The sequence below is a fragment of the Scyliorhinus torazame genome, chromosome 13, assembly GCF_047496885.1.
Source record: "Scyliorhinus torazame isolate Kashiwa2021f chromosome 13, sScyTor2.1, whole genome shotgun sequence".
NCBI classification, from domain to species: domain Eukaryota; kingdom Metazoa; phylum Chordata; class Chondrichthyes; order Carcharhiniformes; family Scyliorhinidae; genus Scyliorhinus; species Scyliorhinus torazame.
Window position 1 is genome coordinate 31,971,508 of NC_092719.1, and position 27,785 is coordinate 31,999,292.

Here is a 27,785-nt window from a genome sequence, read left to right on the forward strand (position 1 = left end):
TGCCAGCAGTCCCACATCCAGCCGCCACAACGGGCGTTGGTCCCTCTCCTCTCCCAGCTCCAGTTCCACCCAGTGCGGGGCATGGTCCGAAACGGCTATAGCCGAACACTCCGTCCCCTCCACCCTCGGGATGAGCACCCTACCCAGAACAAATAAATCTATCCGGGAGTAGGCTTTGTGTACATGGGAGAAGAAAGAAAATTCCCTGGCCTGCGGCCTTGCAAACCGCCATGGGTCCACTCCCCCCATCTGATCCATAAACCCCCTAAGTACCTTGGCCGCCGCCGGCCTCTTTCCAGTCCTTGATTTGGAGCGGTCCAGTGCTGGATCCAACACTGTATTGAAGTCCCCTCCCATTATCAGGCCTCCTATCTCCAGGTCCAGAATGCGCCCCAACATGCGCTTCATGAATCCTGCATCATCCCAGTTCAGGGCGTATACGTTTACCAACACCACCCATGTCCCTTGCAGCCTACCGCTCACCATTACATATCGCCCTCCATTGTCCGCTACAATAGTCTTGGCCTCAAATGACACCCGCTTTCCCACCAATATTGCCACCCCTCTATTCTTCGCGTCCAGTCCCGAGTGGAATACCTGTCCTACCCATCCCTTTCTTAACCTGACCTGGTCCGCCACCTTCAGATGTGTCTCTTGGAGCATGACCACGTCCGCATTCAGTCCCTTTAAGTGCGCGAACACTCGAGCCCTCTTCACCGACCCATTCAGGCCCCTCACATTCCACGTTATCAGCCGGATTGGAGGGGCTCTCACCCCCCCCCCCCAAAGCCCTGCCGACTAGCCATCTCCTTTTCTGGGCCAGTCCCGTGTCCACGCCTCCCTCACCCTCCAGTCCCCCAGAGGGGGGGACCCCCGTCCCGACCACCTCTTCTGTGTCCCGTTCCCTTTCGGCCAGTGCAGCAGCAACCCTTCCCCCCTTCCCCCCCCCCCCCCTCCCCTCCCCCCGCTAGACCCCTGTCTAGCTTTTTTGCTCCCCCCATGTCACTCCCGTAAGTCAGCTGATGCCTGCTGACCCCGGCTTCCCCCGCTGTCCCATTGACCTCCCCACGTGGGAGTCTCCCAATCCATATGCATTCCTTCGTTCCCCTTCCCACCTTTCTTCCCGCGCGTGGGAAAACACCCTGTGCTTTCCAAAGCCCGCTCCGCCCCCTCTGGCGCAGCTCCTGTCGCGGCCTTGTCTCTCTCCCCCAGCCCATGTAAGATTTCCTGCGTGTGATTGACCCCCTATATACAACAACCATCACACATCAAACCCCAAAACATCCCCCCCACCCTCACAAACCCTCAGTTAGAGTACAACTTTTCGGCTTGTACAAAGGTCCATGCCTCTTCAGGCGTTTCGAAGTAATAGTGTTGGCCCTTGTATGTGACCCACAGTCGCGCTGGCTGCAGCATTACGAATTTCACTTCTTTCCAGTACAACGACGCTTTGGCCCGGTTGAAACCGGCTCTCCGCTTTGCAACCTCCGTGCTCCAGTCCGGGTATATTCGGATCTCTGCATTGTCCCACTTACTGCTCCACTCCTTCTTGGCCCATCTCAGGACCCACTCTCTGTCCGTGAACCAGTGGAACCTCACCACCATCGCCCTTGGCGGCTCATTTGCCTGAGGCTTCTTCGCCAGCACCCGATGTGCCCCGTCCAACTCCAGCGGCCTCGAAGGGGCCTTCGTGCCCATCATCGCCTCGAGCATCGTGCTCGCGTATGCCCCGCCATCAGCCCCCTCCACTCCGTCAGGGAGACCCAGGATTCGCAGATTCTTTCTCCTCGACCTGTTCTCCAGGTATTCGAGTCTTCCCGCCCACCTCTTGTGTAGCGCCTCGTTCTGCTCCACTCTCACCGCCAGACCCACGAGCTCGTCCTCGTTCTGACTGACTCTTTTCTGTACCTCCTGGATCTTAGCTTCGTGGGCCTTCTGCGTGATCCCGAGTCCTTCAATTGCCGAAAGCATAGGCGCCAACATCTCCTTGCGCATCTCCTCGCGCTGCTCCTCGAAGCAGCCCTTGATGAACTCCTGCAGCTCCCCTTTGTCCCTGGCCGCCGCCATTTTGTTTTCTTTCCCTCGCTTCTCCCGTTGCTCCAGTGCTGCTCCTTTGGCCGTTACACTTCTGGTCCGTTTCATAGAAGTTGGCAGTGTTTGCTTCACCAGTCTGCCCCAAAAAGTCTATGGAAACTCCTGAAAAAGGTCTGAGAGTCGGTTCCAGACGGGAGCTGCCGAATGCGCGACCTACTCCTCCATGGCCGCCACCGGAAGCCTCGTCCCCGCTTCTTCAATGGCCTTGGTAGATCTTTTCACAGTTGTTCCCTCTGCTGCTAGAATTCACCTTTGATAGAGTCAAGTCAGATTGCAGCTTTAAGCTTGCCCTTCGCCCGCCTGCATGCTGGAAGAGGCTTTTGTCTAAACCTGCAGCCAAAGCCAAATCTTTTACTGTTACTGCCAGGTCTGGCAGCCAAAAGATATAACATTCCTGGGGGACACTGTCAGGGGAATGCTGCAGTCTTCTTCCCACACCGGGAAATGTCAAACAAATGCCATGGGGGCCCTGTAAAAGAGCCCAAAAGTCCGTTCCAAGCGGGAGCTGCCGAATATGCGACCTAGCTCTGCATAGCCGCACCCGGAAGTCCCACAGAAGGGGAAGTTAAGGTGGTTCGGGGAGGGAATTTCAGAGCAATAGGGTCTACATAGCTGACGATAGAGCTAATGGTAATAAAAATTGTCAGACATAGTTTCAAGGAATGATGCAGCATAGTAGGAAACAATTCAGTCCATTGAGACTGCATGGCTCTTTGGTAGAGCTATCCAATTAATCACACACCATGCTTCCGACCCACAATCTTTTCCCAATCCTCTTTTGGACTTTACTATTGAAACTGCTTCTATAACCCTTTCAGGTAATCATTCAATATCATAATAATTGTTTTTAAAATCCTCACCATAGTTCCTCTGGATCTTTTGCCAGTCATCTTAAGTTTATGTTTTGTGGTTACCAACATTTCTGCCACTGGAAATAGATTCTCCTTAATTACGCTATCAAAACTGTTCATGATTTTGAAAGCCTCTGTCAAATCTCCTTTTTACCTTCTCTGCTTTAAGGGGAACAAGCCCAGTTTCTCCAGTCTTTCCATACAACAAAACCCCTCGTTCCTGGTACTATTCTTGTAAACTTCTTTTGCATCCTCTCCAATGCCATGACATCCTTCCTAAAGTGTGATGTCCAGAATTGAACACAGTATTCCATCTGGGGACTAACTAGTGTATTATAAAAGTCCGGCATTACTTCCTTCCTTTTGTACTCTATTAATAAAACTAAAGCGCTCATACACTTTAACAACGGCTTTCTAAACTTATCCAACCTGCTTCAAAGATTTGTATAGCTGCACCCCCAAGTATCTCTGTTTCTGTTTTCCCTCTAAAATTATACCATTTAATACATACTGCCTTTCTTGATTCTTCCTATCGACTGAGCATACACAGCTCTCTGAGGTAGTGAATTGCAAATATTCATAATATCCATCTCAGTCGTAAATGCCTGACCCCTTATTCTAAACCCCATAGTTCATCCAAGGGAAACATCTTCCCAATGTCTACCCTGCCAAACTTCTTAAGAAGTTTCAATGCAATCATCTCTTATTCTTCTAAACTCCAGGGAATGTAGGCCTATTCTACTTGATCTCTCTTCATAGGATAATCCCCTCAATCCAGGAATCTATCTTTGTTGCATGTCCTTTAAGATAATTATATCCTTCCTGAGGGAAGAAGACCAAACTTATGCACAGTACAGTATTCTATGCACAGTACTCTGCTTGTGGTCTCACCAAGACCTCATATAATCTGCTGTTGAGTTGGTGCACAATACCCTACCAGTTATTCTATTTTATTTTTTATTATTACTTTTTTTTTGGCATGTTTGGGTGTGCCCTTCTCTTCTGTGTATATATATATATATTTTTTTTTTTTTTAATTCTGTGTACATAACAGTAATTATACTTTGTTCAAAAACCCAATTTAAAAAATATTTATAAAAAAGAAAAAACTTAATATAATTGCAGTGGGACCAATTCACTTTTGTACTCCAATCCATTCATAATGAAAACTAACAAACCCATTTGCTTTCACAGTTCCTTGCTACCTACATGTTAACTTTCTTCAAATTTAAAAAAAAAAATTTTATTCTCCTTTTTCACATTTTCTCCCACAGTTACATCCATCAACAATCAACAATAATCAGCAAGATATGTCAGTCCCCATAATAACAACGATCCCATCTACCCACCAACCCCCAAACCTCAACCCGCATGTTTACATAAACAAATGGCAAAAAGGAATCTGGGATTACCCGTAGTCGCCCTTAATCTTACACAGCTCCCCCCCCCCCCACCGCAGGTCTCCAGCTCCTCCTGTCCACTGCCTCTTGTAAAACTCCTCCCAACCTCGGTTCCTTCACCCCAACTTTCCACCCCGGCTAGACCACTCGGACCCTGTTCTGCCAGGCTCTGATGGCCGCAGCCCCTCCCCCCCCCACCTCACTCCCGTTCACCTGGCCGGCTTAAACCGGCCAGCGTGGAGGCCCCCGCCCGGGTCCCTTTCCCACTTGCCCGGCCCTAGGAAAGCCCAAAGATCCCCTTTTAGCACACAAACCCCACATATCCACCTACACCCCAAAGAACTCTCATTTCGAGTGAAAGTCCCATCCCTTCCCTTGTCCAAATATATACCACATTGGCTCCTTTAATCTCTACACCCGCGCGCAGTGATACAAAAAAGAAAATACAGTCATGAGGTTACATCGGCACATGGCCATTCCTCAATTTGTCAGTTCTGCCACAGTCCTTCTGCTTTCGCAAACTCATCCGCTGCTTCCGCCGTTCCAAAATAAAAGTCCCTGAGCTTGTAAGTCACCCTCAGCTTCGCTGGATATACAATGCCGCACCGCACCTTGCTAATGTACAGTGCCCTCTTCACCCGGTTGAAGGCAGCCCGCCTCCTTGCCAGCTCCACCGTAAAGTCCTGGTATACACGTATACCAGCTCCAACCCACTGCACCACCCGCTTCTGCTTGGCCCAGCTCAGGACCTTCTCCTTCACCCTGTACCTACGGAAGCACAGAGTCACTGCCCTTGGCGGCTCACTCGCCTTTGGTACAGGCCTCCACGACCGATGAGCCCGATCCAGTTCATATCGGGAGGGATCCTCCCCCTCCCCCAGTAGTTTTGCCAGCATCGCGGCAAAATACTCAGTCGGCTTCGGTCCTTCAACTCCTTCGGGCAGCCCCACAATCCTCAAATTCTGTCGCCTGGATCTGTTTTCCAGGTCTTCCATTTTTCCTCGCAGATCCTTGTTAGTATCCATCATCTTCCGCATTTCTTTCCCCATCGAGGCAAGTTGATCACCGTGCTGCAATAATGTCTCCTCCACTTCCTTCAGCGCCTCCCCTTGCTCTCGCACCTCCGCCACTGTGCTCGCCACCTCCGTCCTCACCGGGGAAACCGCCTCCTCCACCAGCACACTCAAAACCTCCCTCATCTCCTTCCTCACCGTCTCCATGCATTTCGCAATCTGCGCCAACTGCTTTTCAAATTCCGCAGCCATCACCTTAGTTATTTCTTCAGCCGTAAACAGTGCGGCCTCCCCTGGTGCTCCAGCCTCCATTTTCCTGGTGACCCAGCGGTGACCTTTCCACTCCCCGACGGACCTCCAGCTGTTTTTTTTCCGGCCGTTTTCTTGCACACCCTCAACATTTTTCTTCGTTCCTTTTTTCCTCCTGTGTCTCCACTGTGCCTCCTCCGTGCCTTCTCCCTTCTTCTGCCGCCTCCGCGGACCCTGGGACCGGGCTTAAAGCCCCGAAAATGCCGTTGCCGACCGGGAGCCCTCCATTGTGCGGACGCCTCCCGCCCGCCGTCCAACTTTCTTCAAATTGTATGCAAGTGCACTCTGGTCCCTCCGTATGCCAACATTTCCTAGTCTCTCACCTTGTATAAAGTTATGCTTTTCTATTTTCCCTACCAAAGTAGATAACGTCACAGGCGCAATTCTCCGGAAAGATTTCTATGTGTGATAACGAGCAGGAATTGCCGTGAACTTCCCGGCGCTTGGCCCAGTGAGGCCGGCAACGCAATTCAACATTAATTTGTCCACTTAATGAGGCCCGACGGGTTCTCGCTGCAAATGAAGGCTCGCCAGCTGATTCACCGGGACGGCGCTCTCCAGCCCCCCGCTAACCAGGTCACGCAGCACTTAAGCTGCACTTGCTCAGCCAACACCAGACAGCTCGCAATATTGGTGCCCAGGAGACCGGCCCCAAGATTTGGAGATGCTGACCTGGGTAGGCTGCGAGACACCGTGGAGACTAGGAGGGATAACCTGTTCCCCCGAGGGTCCTGGAGAGTCAGCCACAAGGCAGCCAGTGCTGCCTGGGATGAGGTGGCGGCAGCTGTAAGCTTGGAGAGTGTGACCAGGAGGACTGGCCTTCAGTGCCGAAAAAAGGTTGACGACCTTCAGCGGGCAGCACGGGTGAGTAGACCCCCCCCCCCTCTCTCTCTCTCTCTCCAAAGGAGCATCCACCCCCCCAACACCCTATCCGGCCCCCAGCCCTTCCTCTCCCCCACCCACCCCACCACCACCTCTCGTTCACATTGGAGGTGACTGGGGTGGCCGAGGACAGATCGGTCAGCCACGCAGAGGCTGGCGGATACCGCAGAGGTGAGGAACCACTGAGCTCCACCCGGGGAACCTGTCAAACGTGAGTAGTGATTGCCTTACTGACTGTTCCATCCCTTCCACGATGGTGCTAGCCAATCCCAGGCGGCCCCCTCTCCTGACTCCGAAGAGAACACCTCAGAGGAGAGCTCCGAGGATGCAACCGTAGTCGTGGCATAGCTGTCATCCCCTCCCCCCACCAGCGCAGATACAAACACCTCAGCGGGTCATGTTAGTGGACTGGCTTCGGGGACACATTGGTGAGCACCACACTGCTGCTGATGTACATCAGGTGGAGGCAGGAACCCACAGGCAAGACAGCAGTCAGGAGGGCTGCTAGATTCCAGGTCCCAGCCTGATGCTGAGCCTGTGGTACAGAGGTACCTGGAGCTGATGGGGACGATAGGGACCTACCTGGACGTTCATAGGGAGATGTCAGCATCACTCCAGCAGATCCATAGCTGCTTGGAGGAGTCATAGACTCATAGAATTTACAGTGCAGAAGGAAGCCATTCGGCCCATCGGATCTGCACCAGCTCTTGGAAAGAGCACCCTCCCCAAGCCCACACCTCCAACCCATCCCCATAACCCAGTAACCCCACCCAACACTGAGGGCAATTTTGGACACTAAGGACAATTTATCACGGCCAGTCCACCTAACCTGCACATCTTTGGACTGTGGGAGGAAACCGGAGCATCCGGAGGAAACCCACGCACACACGGGGAGAACGTGCAGACTCCGCACAGACAGTGACCCAAGCCGGGAATCGAACCTGGGACCCTGGAGCTGTGAAGCAATTGTGCTAACCACTATGCTACCGTGCTGCCCAGAGGCTACGGGCGCAGGAGGTGGCACTGGCAATGAGTAGTACAGAGACCAACACTGCAAGGGTGGCAACCGCAGTGGAGAGCTTGGTGCACAGCGTCGCCACCATGAGTGAAGGTGTCCAAGGTGTCATGCCGTCGGTGACGGCCATGGTCAAGGGTCTCGGCAGAATGTCTGACTCGCTGGGGGATCTGACCCAGTACCAGGCTGATCTTGATGAGGTTCTGCGGGACCCGATTCTTGCGGTACCCCACTAGCCACAGCCTGCCAATGCAAGAATGACCCATTTATTCCTACTCCTGTTTTCTGCCTGTTAGCCAATCTTCAATCCATGACAGTATATTGCCTCCTATCCCAATTAACCTCCTGTAGGGGAATTTATCAAAAACCTTCTGAAAGTCCAAATATACCACATCCATCGACTCTTTTATCAATGTTGTTGGTAACATTTTCAAAAATCTCCAACACGTTCATCAACATTCGAATCTCATTCGTAAATCCATGCTTACTATGCCCAATCAGATCACGGTTGTCCAAGTGTCTATTTATCACAGCTTTTATAATAGATACCAGCATTTTCTCCACCAATGACGTACGGCTAGTTCCCTGTTTTCTCTCTCCTTCCCTTCTTAAATAGTGGGGTAACATTTGCTATTTTTCAATCTTCAGGAACCATTCCAGAATCTATAGAAGATCACCAATGCATCCACTATCTCTATAGCAAAGTCATGAGATGTATAATATCAGATCCCATCAATTTCTCCAATACAACCTTATATTAATTTCCATCAACCTCGTATTCTCTCTCAAGCATTGGATCGCCATATCTGTGAAAACAGACACAAAGTAATCATGTAGCTTTTCTGCCATTTCTCTATTCCCTATTATGAATTCTCCTGACACTGCCTGTAATGGACCCACATTTACCTGAGCTAAATGCTTGCTTTTTACACACCAATAGAAGCTTTTACAGTCCATTTTTATGTTTTTTGCGAAATTACATTCATGTTCTGTTCTCTCTTTATCAGTTTCTTGGCTTTCCTTTGTTGTATTCTATAAACTTCCCAATCCTCAGATAAACTACTATTTCTGGCAACTTTATAAGCCTCAAATGCTTTTAAAAAACCCAAACATAGTACCCCAAACATAGTACATCCACTGCTTTCCCCTTATCTATCATGCAAATGTTGAAATTGTACTTCAAATGATCTATTGAAAATTGGACAGGGTGTAGAGATGTGGCTGATTCGCGCTGGCTCATTTTCCTGCCTACCAAAGACCAAATTCACCTCCAGACTCTTTCTGTTTTGTGTCTGTCAACAGTGCGGATGTTATTTCTCCTTCACTGATTTTCTACTCCTTTCCTGACTGACCTCTGATGTCTAAGTTAATTATTTAATGCCTCTCTCTCTTTGCCTACAGAGATTAAATGAATTTGTCAAATTTCAGCTGCCCACTATTTCACTATATTGAAACTGAGTACATGAGATTGACGCATTTTTATCAAATAATATTTATTTTCTTCCTAGTTGCAGATGGGTTCCTTGCTTGGAGATCTATTTTGAACTGACATGGAGAAGTTTGGTGTTAACTTTGGTGGTGGCCCCGGTAAGAAAGAGCTTTTAGATACCATTGAAGCACAGAAGAAGCAGCTGTTCCAATATCAGACACGCCTGAGAGATGTTGTCCGTGCCTATAAAAGCCTCATCAAAGAAAAGGAGGCATTGGAGGCCAGTTTGAAAGTCCTCTCTGTATCACAAGATGTGGATAATAGTTTACAGAATGTTGGTCCTGGAAGTACAGCCTCTGACCTTGGAGATGACCAGAGCTCAGTCCATAGTGGGGACAGTGCAGGTACAATGAATAGTATGGACACAGCAGCTAGTTTGACCAATAGCACCAAGGGAGAATTAAACGATGAAGATAAAAGCTCAGTGGAGCGGTTGGCTGGCGGAACCTCCTCCCCCAAATCTGAGGAGGCCAATGGTTCTGAAAGTGGTATCAGTGTTGGGAGTGGGGAACAGCAGAACCACAGTGATACTGATAAAATGATACAGTTGAAGAGTCAGTTGTCAACACTGACCAATGCTTTGGCAACTGTTACACAGGAGAAATCACGAATGGAGGCCTCCTATTTAACAGACAAGAAGAAAATGAGACAAGAACTAGAAGACTTGACCCAGAGGTTTGAAGAAGAAAGCACCAGATATGAAGCAGAGATGAATAAAGTCCAAGAACAGCTCGCAGAGGCCAAAGCTCGAATCATTACCCAGCAGCATGAACGAAGCCGGGAGCAGAGTGACCATGCCTCAATGCTTCATGAACTTCAAAAGTTGCTACAGGAAGAGAGAGCTTTGCGCCAAGATGTGGAACTACAGCTAGAAGATATGAGGGAAATGTTGACATCAAAAAGCCATGCAGCAGACAGGGTGGATAACTGTGAGTCTCAAATGAAGCATCTGAATCGGGAAGTCGATGAGATGAAATGTGCATTACGGCTTGCTGAAGAAGAGAAGAGAAGACCAGACCCACGTGTACAGGAATTGGAGGAAGAAATGACTGAGACAAAAACTCATTATCAGGCACAACTTCAGCTGGAAATAAAGAAGGTAGGGTTTGAACTTCATATCAGCATATATTCTTATATTGCAACTTCCCACATAGAATCATAGTTTTACAGCACAGAAGGTGGCCGGTCATCATGCACCCATCCATTCTTTTAAAAAATATATAAATTTAGAGTTATTGTCTATTCTAATTAAGGGGCAATTTAGCTTGGCCAATTCACCTACCCTGCGCATCTTTGGATTGTGGAGGTGAGACACATGCAGTCACGGGGAGAATGTGCGCACACCACACAGACAGTGAACCGGGATTGAACCTGGGTCCTCATCCCCATGAGGCAGCGGTGCTAACCACTGCGCCACCATGCCGCCCCGTGCAACCAGCCATTCTAATCCCAATTCCCAGCACTTGGCCCATAGCTTTGCACACCAAGGTGTTTGATGTGCTCTTCTAAATGCTTTTTAAATGTGAAGGTTCTCGCACTTACCACCTTTCAGGCACCACCACTGTCTGGGTGAAAAAGTGTTTCCTCAAATCCCCTCTAAATCTCCTGACCATTACCTTAAACCTATGCCCCTGGTTTTTGAGCCTTCTACTAAGGGGAAAGGTTGCTTCTTATCTACCCTGCCTATGTCCTTCATCATTTTTTACACCTCACCAGGTCCCCCCCTCAGCCTTCGCTGCTCTTAAGGAGAATAACCCAGCCTCTCTTCATAGCTGAAACACTGCAACCCAGGCAACATCCTGGTGAATCTCCTCCACATCTTTTCTAGTGAAATCACAACCTTCCGATAGTCTGGCAACCAGAACTGGGCCCAATACTCTAGCTCTGGCCTAACAAGTAGTCTATACAGCTCCATCATAACCTTCCTGCTCTTGGTGGGCGGCACGGTAGCATTGTGGATAGCACAATTGCTTCACAGCTCCAGGGTCCCAGGTTCGATTCCGGCTTGGGTCACTGTCTGTGCGGAGTCTGCACGTCCTCCCCGTGTGTGCGTGGGTTTCCTCTGGGTGCTCCAGTTTCCTCCCACAGTCCAAAGATGTGCAGGTTAGGTGGATTGGCCGTGATAAATTACCCTTAGTGTCCAAAATTGCCCTTAGTGTTGGGTGGGGTTGCGGGGATTGGGTAGAGGTGTTGACCTTGGGTAGGGTGCTCTTTCCAAGAGCCGGTGCAGACTCGATGGGCCGAATGGCCTCCTTCTGCACTGTAAATGTTCTATGATATTCTATGCCTTGGCTAATAAAGGCAAGTATCTCGTATGCCTTCTTAACCACCTTATCTACCTTTCCTGCTGCCTTCAGGGATCTTTGGACATGCACTCCAAGCTCTGGTCCTCTGTACACCCGAGCACCCTACTGTTCATTGTGCATTCCCTTGCCTTGTTAGTCCTCCAAAAATGTAATACCTCTCACCTTTCAGGGTTAAATTCCATTTGCCACTGTTCTGCCCATCTGACCAACCCGTCTATAACGCCCTGGAAGCTAAGGCTTTCCTCCTCGCTATTTACCACGCCACCAATTTTTACGTCATCTGCAAACTTACTGATCATACCACTTACATTCACATCTAGATTATTAATGCTACTACATACAGCAAGGGACCCAGCACCGTCCTACGGTACACCACTGGACACAGGTTTCCAGTCACAAAAACAACCTACGACCATGCTGCCTCCTGCCACGAAGCCAATTTTGGGTCCAATTTGTCAAATTGTCCTGAATCCCATGGGCTGTTACCTTCTTGATCGGCCTCCCATGTGGGACCTTGTCAAAAGCCTTACTGAAGTCCATGTAGACTACATCAACTGCACCGCCCTCATCTACATTCCTCGTCACCTCGACAAATTCAGTCAAATTTGTTAGACATGATCTCCCCTTGACAAAGCCATGCTGACTATCGTTGATTAATCATGGCTTCTCGAGGGGAGAATAAATCTGTCCCTCAGAATTTTTTCCTATAATTTCCCTACCACTGGTGATAGACTCACTGGCCTGTAATTATCTGGTTCTTTCCTTCTTGAATAATGGTACCACATGGGCTGTCCTCCAGAAATCTGGCACTTCTCCTGTGGCCAGGGAGCATTAGATATGTGAAAGTACTGTCAGGAGTTCTGAATATATTCTGCAAACCACCTCCTAATTTGACCATTATTGATACTGTAATTGTTTTCCCAGGTTAGTGGGTGCAAATCCTCTTCCTGCAATTATTTCTCACAATTTATCATCCTTTAATCAGTGACCAACACTGTTATTTTTTTCTGTTCAGTTCATATAGAAAAATAAAAAATAGGGACAGGAGCAGAACATTCAGCCCATCGAACCTGCTCTACCATTTGACATGATCATGGCTGGACACAGATCCACAAGTGGAATCTGACCAGCCTGGTGGAGAAAGTCAAAAAGGACCTACAGAGAGGGTGCAGACGATCAAAATGAACGTACTGCCGAGGTTCCTCTTCCTGTTCAGATCGATACCAATCTTCATCCCCAAGGCCTTCTTCCACAACATAGACAAAATGAACATGGACTTTGTGTGTGTGTGTGGGGGGGGGGGGAAGAAGCCAAGAATCACCAAATCAACACTGCAGAGGAGAAAACACAGGGGTGGCCTGGAACTACCAAACCTACATTACTACCACTGGGCAGCTACGGCAGAGAGAGTGAGGGCATCGATACGCGAACTCACCACGGAGTGGGTGCGGATGGAGGAGTCTTCCTGCAAGGGAACGACCCACCGGGCCCCACCACGGCAGCGCTCCCATCCCCGCCCCCGACGCAATACACATCCTGCCCAGGGTGATATCCACACTATGGACATGGAACCAGATGGGGCAACATTTCGGCCTGACTGAGATGGCCCCCATGGCCCCCATCTGCGGAAACCACAAGTTCCCACCAGCCATGCTAGACACCACCTTCAAAAAAATGGAGACAGGACGGGGATGCTAACAGTCAGGGACTTTTACATGGAGGACAGACTAACGACACTGAGCGAACTGACTGAAGACCTGGAACTACCGACAGGACAGGAACTTAGACACCTCCAGGTAAAGCACTTTCTCCGCAAGGAGACAGTAGGATACCCCAGGGCTCTGGGAACCACATTACGAGAGAACCTGATAAACACGGACAGTAGGGAAGGGGGAAACTGAGGGAAAATCTACAGACAGCTACTGGACATGGCGAGACTACCACTGGATGAAGCCAGACGAGAATGGGCAGACGAACTAGGGTCAGAAATGGGGTGGGGACACTGGAGCGAAGCACTGAGCAGGGCCAACGCCACCTCCTCCTGCGCAAGGTTCAGCCTCGTGCAGTTCAAGGTGATGCAGAGAGCGCACCTAACCAGAACCCGAATGAACAGGTTCTTCCTGGAGGTGGAGGTTAAATGTGAAATGTGCCAGAGAGGCCCGGCCAACCACACTCTCATGTTTTGGGTGTGTCCCAAATTTGTAGGGTTCTGGACAGCCTTCTCCGAGGCAATGTCCAAGGTGATAGGGGTGAGGGTGGAGCCATGCCCGAGAGTGGCAATCTTAGGGGTATTGGAACAGCCAGAGCTACACATGGGGATGCCCTAGCTTTCACTTCCCTAATCGCACAGTGGAGAATCCTCCTCAGCCGGCGATCAGCAGCAGCAGCACCCACAGCTGCAGACTGGTTGGCAGACCTTGCGGAATTTCTCCACTTGGAGAAGGTCAAATACACCATCCGAGAGTCGGAAGAAGGCTTCCTTAAACATGGGGGCAGGTCGGCGGCCTGTTCCAAGACCTGTTCAAAGCCAACAGTGAGTGGGGGAAAAAGTGAGAGACGGGAGAAGACGGTGTTGCTCTATTTCTTTATCTCGGTGAACCACAAGCCTTTCCCTTATATCGATCAAATGACCACACAACCAGTTAGTTAGTTCAAAAGATGGTATATTTACATACACAAGAGTTATCTCAACATGCAAACACAATATCTATTACGAGTTAAACTACACCTATCAGCTACAATAACCTATACTTAACTTCAGGGCGACCAGCACTGTGCAAATGGATAAAGGTCTTTATCTGGATTTCACTTGGCTGGTTTGAAGAAAGTGGCTCTGTCTCTGCTGGGCTCATCCATCAGGTAGCGATCGTTGGTCTTAAACTTGGCTGGCTGTTCATGCTGCAATTGGGCTGGCACAGGCCGGATCCAAAAGAGACAGAACACATGGCTGTGTCCTCTTTTATCCCTCTGGGATTTCGCGCTCTTTGGGGCGGTCCTTAACCTTGGACCCAATAGTTCGACAGGGCTCTGATCACTGTCTTCGATTTCGACCAATAAAGGGGCGGATGCCTTGGTGGCTGGGTGGGTCCTTTGGCGGTCATTGACCTTGGCAGTTGTGCTCTCTGAGTAAGGGGAGTGGCGCCGATCAGCCTGTGGCTGTACCGGTTGCTTGATTGGAGTTCTAGTGTCCTGGGAAAATGGGCCATTAAAATGCAAACGAGCAGGGTTTTCGATCAGGTCTGGTTACCTGTATTTTAGATACACATACATAGTCTGTGTATCTGTCTGAGTCCTGCGTTGGCCATAATTCCCATGGCCCTTTGCAGGTGGCCATCTTAGATGGCTACAACAGACCGGGAAACACAACTCTTGGGGGAGGAAGAGAGGAGGGAGAAGCACGGAGGCGTGTTGGCAGAAGACCCCCCTCAAACCCACAAGGCCAGCAACAGAAAACAAAAAGGGAAGGAGGGGGAAAGGGGAGAATCGAGCTCTGGGACAGGATACCCTGAACGAAAGAGGGGAATGCCAAGGAGGGGCCAGGGAGGGGATGCGGGGAGAAGGGAAAGGGGGGGTGGTGTGGAGGAAACACCAAGATTGATGATATGTATATAAGAACCACACGTACTGTAAATATTGAACATATTGTGTATAATTTGAAAATACCAATAAAAAATGTTTTTATTTTTTCTATTTTGACCTCCCTTCCAGCTGATGGACCACCCTCCATGCCCTATGAGTGTTAATAATAGGATTCTCACACTTGGCAGATCCAGCCTTGAAATCCCTGTAAAACAACAGGGCTTGTATGGAGTATTCAGACAGGTCTGCTTCAATGTCAAGCCAAATGGAAGAGGGGTCTTCTCTGACCTAATCCCTTCTCAACCCGAGATGTGAGGCTAATTGATACATTTTAATATTCAACACCCCTCGCCCCCCCCCCCCCCCCCCCCTTAAACTGGGAAGCTGCAGTTTGACTAGTTTTAAGCAAGATTTATTTTTGTTCCATATAAAAGAACTAAACATCCCAACCTTAGCAGAAAGTAAAATTGGCGGCATCTGTGTAAAGGATACAATAACCCAGGCAACACATTCATCTTAATCAGCGCTATCCTGCCCAACCGCAAAATTGGCAAGGAGGACCAAAGGAGCAAGTCCCACCTAATAAATGCAATTAACGGGGGGAGGTTTGCCTCATACAAATGTTTAAAGGAGGGGTAACCAGTACACCCAGATAAGGAAACCCTGAAGGGGACCACTTGAATGGTAAATTAGGAAAGGGGGAGGGTCTCCCTCTGAACCCACACAATGGCATAGCCTTAGAATCATAGAATTTACAGTGCAGAAGGAGGCCATTCGCCCCACCGAGTCTGCACCAGCCCTTGGAAAGAGCTGTTTAAGCCCATGCCTCCACCCTATCCCTGTAAACCCAGTCACCCCATCTAACCTTTTGGATATTACGGGGCAATTCACCTAACCTGTACATCTTTAGATTGTGGGAGGAAACCGGAACACCTGGCGGAAACTCACGCAGACAAGGGGAGAAAGTGCAAACTCCACACAGTCACCCGAGGTCGGAATTGAACCTGGAGCTGTGAGGCAGCAGTGTTAAACACTGTGCCACCGTGCCAAATTAATTTTATAGCCCAAGAAAAGGCTAAATCTATCCATCACATCAATAATAGTAGGAACAGAAACGTCCAGCTTAGATACAAACAGCAACACGTCATCCGCATATAGGGTGATTTTATGCTGCTTCCCTCCACTATATAACCCAAAAATCGAAGGATCCTGTCTAATTGTTTCTGCCGGGGAGTATAATTGCATTCAATAATGGGCATCCCTGTTCGACAAAAATTCTCAGACCCAATGCCGGTTTTTGACAGACCTGAATAATATTCACTCAACTCCAAACGTACAAATTCTGGCTTTTTATGAACCCAATCTGATTGCCCTTGATTATCGAAGGGAGAATTACTTCCAGGTCCCATGCTAACACTTCAGGCAAAAATTTCAAATCTACATTTAGGAGTGAAATTAGCCAATACGATGTACACTTTTCAGGACTCTTGGCTGCCTTCAATATCAAGGAAATATTTGTACATTGGAGCATCTGCTTCAAATGAGTGACTATACATACCAATCAGAGGATCTGTTATCATGTCTTTATATTCCTTGTCAAATTCACATCCAAAACAATCAGGCCCTGGGGTCTCACCAGATTGAAGCTCCTTCAAGGTAAGAGCCATTTCCCCTTAGAAATAGTAGCTCTGGGCCCCAACCTTTGGTGCTCAGAGATTGCTGGGCGCTTAAGAGAAGAGCAGAAGTGCTCCAAAGTGTCAATGCATCCCCAGGCTGGTCTGATTTGTAAAAATCAGTATTAAAACCCTTAATGCTTTGTTGCTATCCTTTGTTTTAACCAGTTTATTATCACCCTTGGAATCTAGCACAGAGGGAGTAGCCTGAGAGTCCACCGCTTTCCTAGTCAAAAAGGTCAGGTATTTACTCGGCTTGTTTGCAAATTCATATACCTTTTGTTTCGTAAACTTTAAACTCCGCTCACCCGGTGAGTCAACAAGGATTCAATTACAGCACGAGTTACACTAATTTCTTTCAACAACAAGTGGTTAAGATTCCTGCCATACTCCCTCTATGTTTCGGCCAATTTTACCTCCAACCAGCATTGCCGCTCCGTCATTTTACTCCTTTTGTTGGTGGTATACAAAATGACTAGCACGCTAGCATAAGCCTTACAAGTTTCCCACAGGATAGAGGGGCTTACATCAGAGAGGAAATTGACTGAGTTGAAGAGAGCAAACTTCATTAAAGATCCATGGATCAAAATTAATAAAGACAAAATAAAAGAAATAGGATATAAGGGAATCAACAGGAAGGCCCACTGCTGCCACATCTGCTGGTGCTGTATGGAATGGATATTTAAGGGGATAGATGAGGTGCCAATCAAGTGGACTGGTAGTGTTGAGTTTCTTGTTGGAACTGCATTCATCCAAGCAGGTATTCCCAACTTCAGAATGAAGACTGCTCTTGTAACCATAGTATTTATATGGCTGGTCCAGTTAGGTTTCTGGTCAATGGCAACCCACAGGATGTTGATGATGAGAGATTCAGAAATAGTAATGCTCTTGAATGTCATGGGGTGATATCAGATTCTTTTGTTGGAGATTGTCATAGTTAAGCACATGTATGGTGCGAATGTTACTTGGTGTTACAGCAAATGTCAGGATATTGTCCAGGTCTTTCTGCATGCTGTATGGGCTGTTTGTGTCTGAGGAGTTGTGAATGATACTGAACATTGTGCAATGTCGGGAAACATCCCCCATTTCTGCCCTTATGTTGGAGGGAATATCATACCTCCTAATGGGCCTTGGTGCTTTTAGGTCCCTGATTTCATACCTAATGTTCTGTGGATCTGTACATTTACATTTCAAGCTTATCCGTTATTGGTTCTTGATGTATTCTTAAAATCATTCAACAGTGGAGCAGAAAAATAAGTTACTTGACCCATTATGCCTGTATCAGCTTTTTGAAAGAATTATCCAATTAGTACTATTCCCCTCCACCTTCCCGATAGCCCTGTGTGTGTGTGTGTGTGTTCAATGAAGAGTGCAGGAGGGCATGCCAAGAGCAAGGCGTACCTAAAAATTAGGTGTTCTGTCATAGAAAGGGTGCTTTGTCATAGAATCCCTACAGTGCAGGAGGAGGCCATTCAGCCGATCGAGTCTGCACCAATCCATGCCCCAACCTATCCCTGCAACCCCATAGCCTGACCTTCACATCCCTGGATATTAAGGGGCAATTTAGCATGGCCAATCCACCTACGCCGTACATCTTTGGAATGTGGGAAGAAACCCACGCAGACATGGGGAGAACGTACAAACTCCACACAGACAGTGACCCAAGGCCGGAATTGAACCTGGGTCCCTGGCGTGTGAGGCAGCAGTGCTGAACACTGTGCTACGGTGCTGCCCACTAAAACTGTGACCGAGCACAAGGGAAAGCAAACTTCAAAGTGGTGCTGCAGAGATTTTGCCAACAATTTTGGCTTCCATTTTAAATTGCAAGCATTTCTTCTCGAGATAGCTGCCTTGACCTGGGGTATGAAAATACTGCAGAGATTCAAACTCAGGATCTCTTGTTTACGAGACATGCGCTTTAACCACCTCAGCCACAGCGCCAACCTAACCTAACCTAACCTGGTGAAGCTACAACACAGGACTACTTGCACACCAAATAGCATAAACAGCAAATAAGTAGACAAAGCTAAGCGATTCCAGAACAAATGGCTTAGATCTAAGCTCTGCAGTCCTGCGACATCTAGTTGTGAATGGTAGTGGACAATTAAACAACTCGTTGGGGGAGGAGGCTCCATTAATATACCCATACCCATTGAGGGGGGAGCCCGGATGCATTTCAACGTCCTTCTGAGGTTCCTAGGATCATAGTTACCAGTCTTCAGCCAATTTGATTAACTCTGTGATATTAAGAAAGACTGAATGCCCTGGATACTGCAAAAGCTATTGGCCCTGACAATATTTGGGCAATAGTACTGAAGACTTGTGCTCCAGAACTTGCTGTGCCCTAGCCAAGCTGTTCCAGTACAGCTGCAATGGTGGCATCTACCCAACATATCGAAAACTGCCCAGGATGTCCTGTACACCAAAAGCAGGACAAATCCAACCTGGCCAATTACTGCTAATCGGCCTACTCTTGACCATCAGTAAAATGAGGGAAGGGGGTCATTAACAGTGCTATCAAGTGGCACTTCCTTAGCAATAACCTGATCACTGTGCCCAACGCATATCTCGCTATGTCGGGAAAATGTGGCACCAGTTCCAAAAAGGGATTTGTGCCAGGCGTAAAACCGATCACGCGTCTCCCAGCCCGCTCCAGATGGCATCATCAGGATAAGAGTGAGAACTTGACCACAACTTATTCGCATTCATTTTAATTTCAATAGCGAGATTAAAGTCGAACGCAGTGGCCTCCCAGTATTCACCCCTCCCCCAGCAGAAAGTCACCAGGGCATGAACTGCTACTGGTCCCTAAAAGCAGGGACCAGGGCCCTTGGACACCAAAAACGAATCCTCTCTCTACACTTACTTACAGGATGCCGAGGGGGAGAGGTGGGGATCGGGGACGTTCGGATTGGGCTGGAGGAACTCCGATCCGGTGTCTTTCCCAGGATGGGAGTCGTGTGGCAAGACTTCCCTCTGCAGCTTTGAAAATCTTTAGATTCTCTTGCAGCACGTCAATTTCAGAAAGCTGTCACATAAAGGTGAAAGTTTTCCCTCTGTAGCCTTGAAAACGTTTGATGGCTCTCCGCGTGTCCATTTCAAAGATCTGTCAGATGAAGGTAAAAGTCTTTCCCTCTGCAGCCTTGAAAACCTTTGATGTCTCTCCCAGCAAATCAAGTTCAAAGATCTGTCAGATGAAGGTAAAAGTCCTCCCTCTGATTTGTTGCTTTTTTCACATTCGATTTTATTCTCTTTTAAGCCGTTGGGCTTAAAAGCTTTGAACCGAACCGTTTACATTCAATTTCACCATCTATCATCTTTTACAAGCCTCTTGATTGACATGTCCAGGTTATTTGAAAGGAGGGATTAGCTTTGTTTATTTTTATACCTCACCACAGTCCATTAACTCTGAAGTGCTTCTACTTTTGAGCAGCTGTTGTTTCTAACCACAATTTTTTCATAGAAGCTTTTCCTTTGTTCTGAAGTGCTTCCCGGAAAGAGCAGGTGTTGTTTCTAACTACAGATGTTTTTCTCCTGGGGTTTCCTCTGTTCTAAAGTCCTTCCTAGAAAGAGCAGGTGCTCCGTCTGACTTTTTTTCTTCACTGATTTGTTTCTACGCCGAAGTGCTTCCAAGAAGGAACAAGTATGCAATCTGAGACCATTGCTTTAGACCGGATCTAATTCATTAATAATCTTATTGTCACATTAACACCGCAATGAAGTTACTGTGAAAAGCCCATAGTCGCCACATTCCGGCACCTGTTCGGGTACACAGAGGGAGAATTCAGAATGTCCAAATTACTTAACACCACATCTTTTGGGGCTTGTGGGAGGAAACCGGAGCACCCGGAGGAAACCCACACACATACGGGGAGGACGTGCATACTCTACACAGTGATCCAAGACGTGAAACGAACCTGGGACCCTGGAGCTGTGAAGCAACAGTGCTAACCACTGTGCTACCGTGCCCTATTTCAAACTCTGAACAGCATGCCTTGACTTTCTGCCATGGAAGCAGCTGGCACCACTCACACATTGAAGGTTCCTCAATGAGGATCTTTTTACAGCCACTGTTGAATTCTTGAATTCTCTGGATAGATATAATGACCATGCGGGGGGAATCTTTGGAGCAAGGGGACAGTGCCATGATGCTGCCACCGGGCACTGCCAAGGGGCGGGACCGGCGAGGGGGCCTTTGGCAAACCCATAGCGGGTTGTCGCTCACTTTGGAGCCCCCCCTCCAAAGAGAGAGATTGGGCAGGGGTCGTTGCCAGAAATTCTGGGAGCTGGAGGATTATTCTGCGATTGTGGCGCTCTTTAAAAATGGTTCCCCTATCTCTCAGGATCCGGCCTTGCCGGCCTCTTCGGGTCCCAAGGCGCGAATCACCCCTGGCTCCAAAAACATTTCCAGTGTGGGTGGATGGGATCTGGATCACGCTGATCCACCTGGCAGGAATTGCACTTTGTTTACTTGCAATGAAGTGTAGCTCCTAACTCTGCCGATAATGCAGAGCAGCCACAATTCAATTTCTAACTTCTGTCCTTAATGGTACCTTACTTTGGTGCTTTGACATAATTGACCACATCTTCTTCAAATGCTGCTCCTCTGTTCACTTAGTAGGCCTGCCTTCCCTCCTTTCCAGTCTTGCCTAACCAGTCATAACCAGAGAATTGTTCCCACCTTTGCAACATTACCTCTGAAGTCCCCCAAGGATCTACCTTGGCTTCATCCAATTGTAGTCTCATCCTTTTGTAATTCTTTGTCTTAACTTTGAGTAATATATATATTGGATATGTTATGATCAGGTGAGAAGGGATAGCGGCTCATTTGACCACGAGAAGTTTTTTATTGGAAAAGGATATACTTTCCAGTTCAGTGAACTGTTTACCCACTGCGATCCTAAACAAATAGGACAAGTTCTCTTGAGTTTAACAAAAAAAAGGTTAGCTTACTGACTTTACACGTGAATGAACACACACACATACATACAGATTACAGAGTGGGGAAGGATAAGGTTGGTCAAATTAGAGTCCAAAGGAGTTAAAAGGAATTCAGGCTGTCGTTTGGTGACTCGCCTGGCTTCAGGCTGAATCTTGCTGCTTTCATTCGGTGGGCTTCTGCTTTCAGCAGTGTTAAAATGGCAGATGGATGATCTGTCCGTTTCCTTGGAGACACAGCTTGTGGAGTTGAGTTCTTTCTTTAAAATCTCTGCCTGGTGTCCATAGAGAGAAGTCCAACTATAGCAGACAAGGTCCAAAGGCTTGTAAGTCAGGTGGAGCGAGAGGGAGAAGAAGAATCTCTCTTGGCGTCTCAGCTGCTGATCCTCTGTTCTGTTGAGAAAACGCGTGTATAAAACATACAAAGGGTTGGCTTATCCTATGAACTGAGCAGTAATTCAAACATGATTGTGTATTCCAGTAGTAATTTGATTAGGTCAGTTCCGGGAATTCCCATTCTTAGTCTGGGTCCCATTGTTCAACTGACTAGGTCTAATGGTTTGTCTCCACCCAGATCTTGTGCTGATGGAATAGGAAATATGGTTAATTCATCTTCCTCTGATGCCATTGTATTTGATGTTTTTTTTGCAGACATGCTGTCTCCATTTCAGTGTGGTTAGAATGTGGGATGTACAGTAATAAACATTAAGTAGCCATCTTGGCAGTATGTCCAAGTCCCTTAGCTTATATTTTTTTAAAGTCTGTTTTTAAATGCTTAATTTAGCCAGTGGTTGGAAATCATTTGGCATAAAGCACATCTTCATGACTGATATGTTTCAGTCCAGTTAGTTTAATTTATAGTTGATAAACTCACTGCTCAGCAACGATTTCAAGCGATTCTACAAATTTGTCGTTTTGAAGCAGTGAGTGAGCTAAAATTGATTATCTTCCCTGCTCTGGAATGATTGGGCTTGTTTCTGGGACATCAAACATTTTTTAAAAAAAAATAAATTTAGATTACCCAATTATTTTTTCCAATTAAGGGGCAATTTAGTGTGGCCAATCCACCTACTCTGCACATATTTGGGTTGTGGGGGCAAAACCCACGCAGACACGGGGAGAATGTGCAAACTCCACACGGACAGTGACCCAGAGCCGGGATCGAACCTGGGACCTCAGCGCCGTGAGGCAGCTGTGCTAAACACTAGGCCACCGTGCTGCCCTCTGGGACATCAAACATAAGAACTAGGAGCAGGAGTAGGCAATTCAGTGCCTCGAGCCTGCTCTGCCAGCCCCCGAGCCCGCTCCGCCATTCAATACAGTCATGATGATCGCCTCTCGGCCTCAAATCTACTTTCCTGCCTGTTCTCCATAACCCTCCAACCCATTACTAATTAAAAATCTATCTCCTACTTAAATTTACTCAAAGTCCCGGCATCCATCTGGGTAGAGAATTCCACAAATTCTCGAGCCTTTGGGAGAAGTAATTTCTCCTCATGTGTTTTAAATCTACTATCTCTTATCCTAAAACTATGAACTCTCGCCTAGATTGCTCCACAAGAGGAAGCATCTGCTCTATATCTACTTTGTGAATACCTTTTATCATCTTATATACCTCAAATAGATCTCTCATTCTTTTAAACTAAAGGGAGTATTGGCTTAAACTGCTCAATCTGTCTAAAATTGGATCTCACGCTGGAATTGTAGACTGTCTTCTCCGAGCAGTTTTCTCAGTATAACTAACTTTGGATTTGTACTCAGTCTGGACTCAGAGTTACTTAGCAAAGTAGCAGCTTTCCTGACTGGCCTCCCACCTTGTATCCATCGTAAGCCAGAGCTCATACAAAGCTCTGGTGCCTGTGTTCTTAGTTGCACCAAGTCTGTTCTCACATCACCCTGCGCTTGCTGATCTAAGTTGGCTCCCAGACTGACAGCGCCTTGATTTTAAAATTCTCCTCCATCTCTGCCCCCCTCCCTATCCGGCTACAGGTCTACAGTCTCACCAAGATCTCGGCACTAATTGAGTGTGGACCTTGAGTATCCTAATCTCCAATTGAGTTGTCTTGACCCTAGGTTCTAGAATTTCCTCCCTAAACCTCCCCTCTTTTAAGATGCGCCATAAAGTTTAACTGCTTTGACCAAGCTTTTAGTCATCTGACCCAATATCTCCTTATCTGATTTGGTGTCAAACTTTGGTTGATAAAGCTCCTGTGGGGAGTTTTATTATGTTAGCAGTGTTATATAAATGTAATTTGCTGTTCTCCAATGCTGGTTAGTTTTTCTTTATTTTTATATTCATCTCGATCCATTGTGCTACTCCTAGAAATAAGTTCCCTTTATCTCCCATGTTGTTTTTAATCTTGGTGACAATACCTCTTCCTCCCAGTGATGGGCATCTATTCTCTACTGTGTATTGTTATATAGATGATTCTCTCCTGTTTTGTCCTTCTGCCATCCCTGTAAAGTCTGTCGAGCTTACTGCTGAAAAGTGTCCCTTAATTTTGTTTTCATTGCCAAAGAATAGGAAAGACTTGCACCAACAATATAAAATGGTGCACAGATAATATCAGTAAATGTTACTGCACAGCCTGACACTGTAATTCTGAAGAGAAGTATGTTACCATCTCTTGCATTCCTTTTAATGTTACGGAGATGTTTTTATTATCCATTTGTGGTTAACACTATTTTCTTTCACTCTCTGTGCTTCAGGCTGCTCAGGTGCAGGAACAACTGCGACATTTTTCTCAAATGGAAGAAGAACGAGTTGCAAATTTGGAAGGTAGAGTCTCTGAGCTGTCTGAACTCCTCGGCACTTATGACAAGAGCAAGCAGAAAGACAAGATGACAATTCACAAACTGAAGGACCGTATAATTCAGTTGGATATGGAGAACAAAACATTGGCTATTGCTGCTTCCAACAGAGTCCCTACAGATCTACCTGTAGATGAATCGAATCTTGATGTCAATATTTTAAGAGACAAAATGGAAAAGCTGAAGCGGTTGCTAGTGTTGGCAATCCAGAAATCACAGCAACCTATAGATGTAGAGAAGCTTTGTGAAGTTGATATGATGGGCACAACTGAAACATCAGATGGAGAGAAGGCCTCTGTTTTCTATTATCAACAAGAGTTGAAACAGCTGAAGGAAGAGTTTGAACGGTACAAAATGAGGGCTCAAGTTGTCCTCAAAAACAAGAATGCTAAAGATGGCAGTACATCCAAAGAGCTGGAGAGTTTGCGTGAACAGCTGGCAGAGCTGAAGGAGAAATATATTACCCTTAGACTCGCGTGTGATGAAATGGAGACCAAACACACATGTGATATTGAAGCAAAGAATTTGGACATTGCCCAACTCCAAGCAGCTCACAAGAAAGAAATAGAAAAGATAGAAGGGCAGTGTCATGAGAGAGTTATTAAACTGGAAGAGGAAATGCACAAACACAGAGACAGAACTCTTGCAGTCTTGGCTGAGAAAGATCGAGAGACTGAAACTCTACGTTCAGGCTCTAGTGGGCTACCTAGTCATAGAAACTGCGTTGAGAACAAGTTTTGGTCAGAAGGGGAAGGTCCTCAAAATGAAGATAATCTTCAAGAAGACTTCTGTCAAGATATTCTAAAGCAGACTGTTAATTTTTCAGGACCCAATGAACCTACTTTTCTTCACTATGCAGAACAGCTAGCTCGAAAGGAGCTTGAGGTCACAACACTGAGAAAGCAGAAACACCAAATGGAAGCTGTGGTTCATGAGCTGGAGGACAGCCTTCTGATGGAGAAAGAAAGACACAAAGAAGACGTGGAAGTTCTTCAAGACGAGATACAGAAACATCTCAGGGACAAGAAACGTGAAGGAGCAAACCTGGAGTATGTGAAAAATGTGACCTACAGGTTCCTGACCTTGCCAGATGCCCTAGGCCGTCAGCAGACATTGACTGCCATTCTCACCGTCCTGCACTTTAGTCCTCAGGAGAAGCAAAATGTGATGAAACAGCAAGCTAGCAGCTGGTGGGGTTCTGGCAAAAGATGATTTGCACAGAGACTATTCTGGACTATGGTAATTATTTGCAGTTGTTCATTTAATCCAAAAATCCACTTTTTCAGGTCTTTCTTACGAATTGAGTTTTGTAGTGGGGCATTTCTGTATCTGTAAGCACTGTAGCTTAGTGTCACTGCCAATATCAAGAAAATAAAAACCTCAGCATTTCCCAGTGGGTGCTGCATTTCGTAACAATGTAAAGGTGGAATGGTCTGTAAACTAATTATCTCTAGCAGTTTTGAGGGGATTAAGTCATGAAACTGACATGAAATTTAAAAAGTGGGCTTCTTTGAAGGTTTTTGAATAAAGTTTTCCAAAGACCTGTTTCAGATGTTGCTGCCAAAAAGCTTTGCTTTGTAAAATAACATTCTTTTTAATTAAATGTTTTTTTTTTATTACTGAGACTATATTTAAAGCTAATAGAAGGGCCAGTGGGCTCTCTGGCTTTTTCCTCTCATTCATTCCTGATTCTTTTGATGTGAAGATTTTGTCCCTGTGCTCTTTCGTGCAGGGGTCAGTTTGCCTTATTGTCCAAAGAGCTTCATTCCTGTTCTATGAAATACCAGCCAAATAGTGCCAGTTTTATATCACCAAACAACACTGCAGTGTTGGTAGGTTCATAATGCTGGACTGATACGGTGTCCATATTGCTTCCTTCTTAGGAATTCAGTCATTTACTAAAAAACATATTTCTACAGGTGGTTTCTGATCGCCTGGCATAACTTTCAAGGCAACCAAAATTGGAGCAGGGTAAAAATGACCAATTGCTCTGGGATTTCCACTGAAGTTACAAGACAAGTCCTGATTAGAATGTTTTACCAAATTAAATGGTGTTGCTTATTTTAGCTGTCCCAACAAAAGGAAAAGTTTAATTCATATATGCTGCTGAAAGTGGTTAGGTCATTGTCCCTGCGCTGGCTCTAAACAATTAATCCCATTTCCCAATTATTTCACCTGTGACTATTTCTTTATGTTAAGTATTAATTCAATTCCCTTTTGAAAGCTACAACTGAAACTGTTTTCACCATCCTTTCAGACAGTGAATTCACTATACACTTGTCATTCCTAATTTTGAACACTAATTCACAAGAGGGGCACCATGGTGCAGTGGTTAGCACTGCTGTCTCACGGTGTTGAGGACCTGGGTTTGATCCCGACACGGGGCCACTGTCTGTGTGGAGTTTGCACATTCTCCCTGTGTCTGCGTGGGTTTCACCTCCACAACCGAAAGATGTGCAGAATAGGTGGATTGGCTATGCTAAATTGCCCCTTAATTGGAAAAGAAAGAATTGGGTACTTTATTTAAAAACTAATTCACAAGAGTACTGTCGTTTATCAGAATGCTCTGACACAGGTATTGGATTTGGTATTCTGGAATGTGATAGACCCATTTAAATCCATTCAGCTGTCCTATGCTACGGATCCTGACCGTAGATTTGCAGATGGATTTATACCACATTGCTATCCCAGGTCGGCATGCTCATTGTGATTTCTCCTTATTCGAAGATGTGATAGGAATTGCTTTGAAATATGACTGATGTGCAGGATAGCTATAAAGGTCCTTCCAATATTTGCTTTGGAGCAGATAAAGGCAGAGACTTCCTGATCCAATTTGCTAGGGACAAATTCTGAGTTTATTTTTTTCATGTCATGTGCTTTGTAGGCCTGTTTTTTTTAGAATTGTACATGGAACTGTAGACCTATTTAGCAATGAATGTATTTGACTTCCATTGTACATAATCATTTTAAGGCAGCATCTAATTGATTTAAAATTAACAGATGAAAAAACACTTCCAAAGTGGTGTTCGTTTTTTCTGTGCGTGAGACTGTTCCACTTGTTAATTTCTGACGCCAATCTTAATGGCCTTTCAAAAACAGTCAAATCACATTTGCTTATCTAAAGAAAATGTAACTGCTTCAACCTCTCATCACACCTAGGCTTTTATTAACCTAACCCAAGCTGCCAGACTCACGTCTGTATGGAATAGAATACAACAGACAAGTTATATTGTGACCAAAAGCAGAAAGTGTTGGAAATACTCTGCAGGTCTTGCAGCGTCTGCAAAGAAAGAAACAGAATTAACATGAAGTCAAACATGACTTCAACGTTATGTTGCTTCCAGGGTCACTGGTGGATATCTGGAAAATGCTGTGATCCAGACAATTCTTCATTTAAAAATAAACTGAAAGAGCTACAGTCTCCA

General features: G+C 46.6%; 1 protein-coding gene across 2 annotated transcripts in view; it reads left to right on the top strand.

The window, feature by feature from the left end:
* Positions 1–27,371, top strand: part of gcc1 (GRIP and coiled-coil domain containing 1) — a 36,382-nt gene extending 9,011 nt beyond the window's left edge. Inside the window, exons 2-3 of one of the 2 annotated variants that reach the window (XM_072471265.1) lie at positions 9,073–10,152; positions 24,259–27,371. In XM_072471265.1, the coding sequence (XP_072327366.1) occupies positions 9,115–10,152; positions 24,259–25,572 (2,352 nt within the window). In that variant the 5' untranslated portion in view covers positions 9,073–9,114 and the 3' untranslated portion in view covers positions 25,573–27,371. The remainder of the gene's footprint in view (positions 1–9,072; positions 10,153–24,258) is intronic. The other variant, XM_072471266.1, reaches the window with a different exon arrangement.
* The last annotated feature ends 414 nt before the right edge of the window (positions 27,372–27,785 follow it).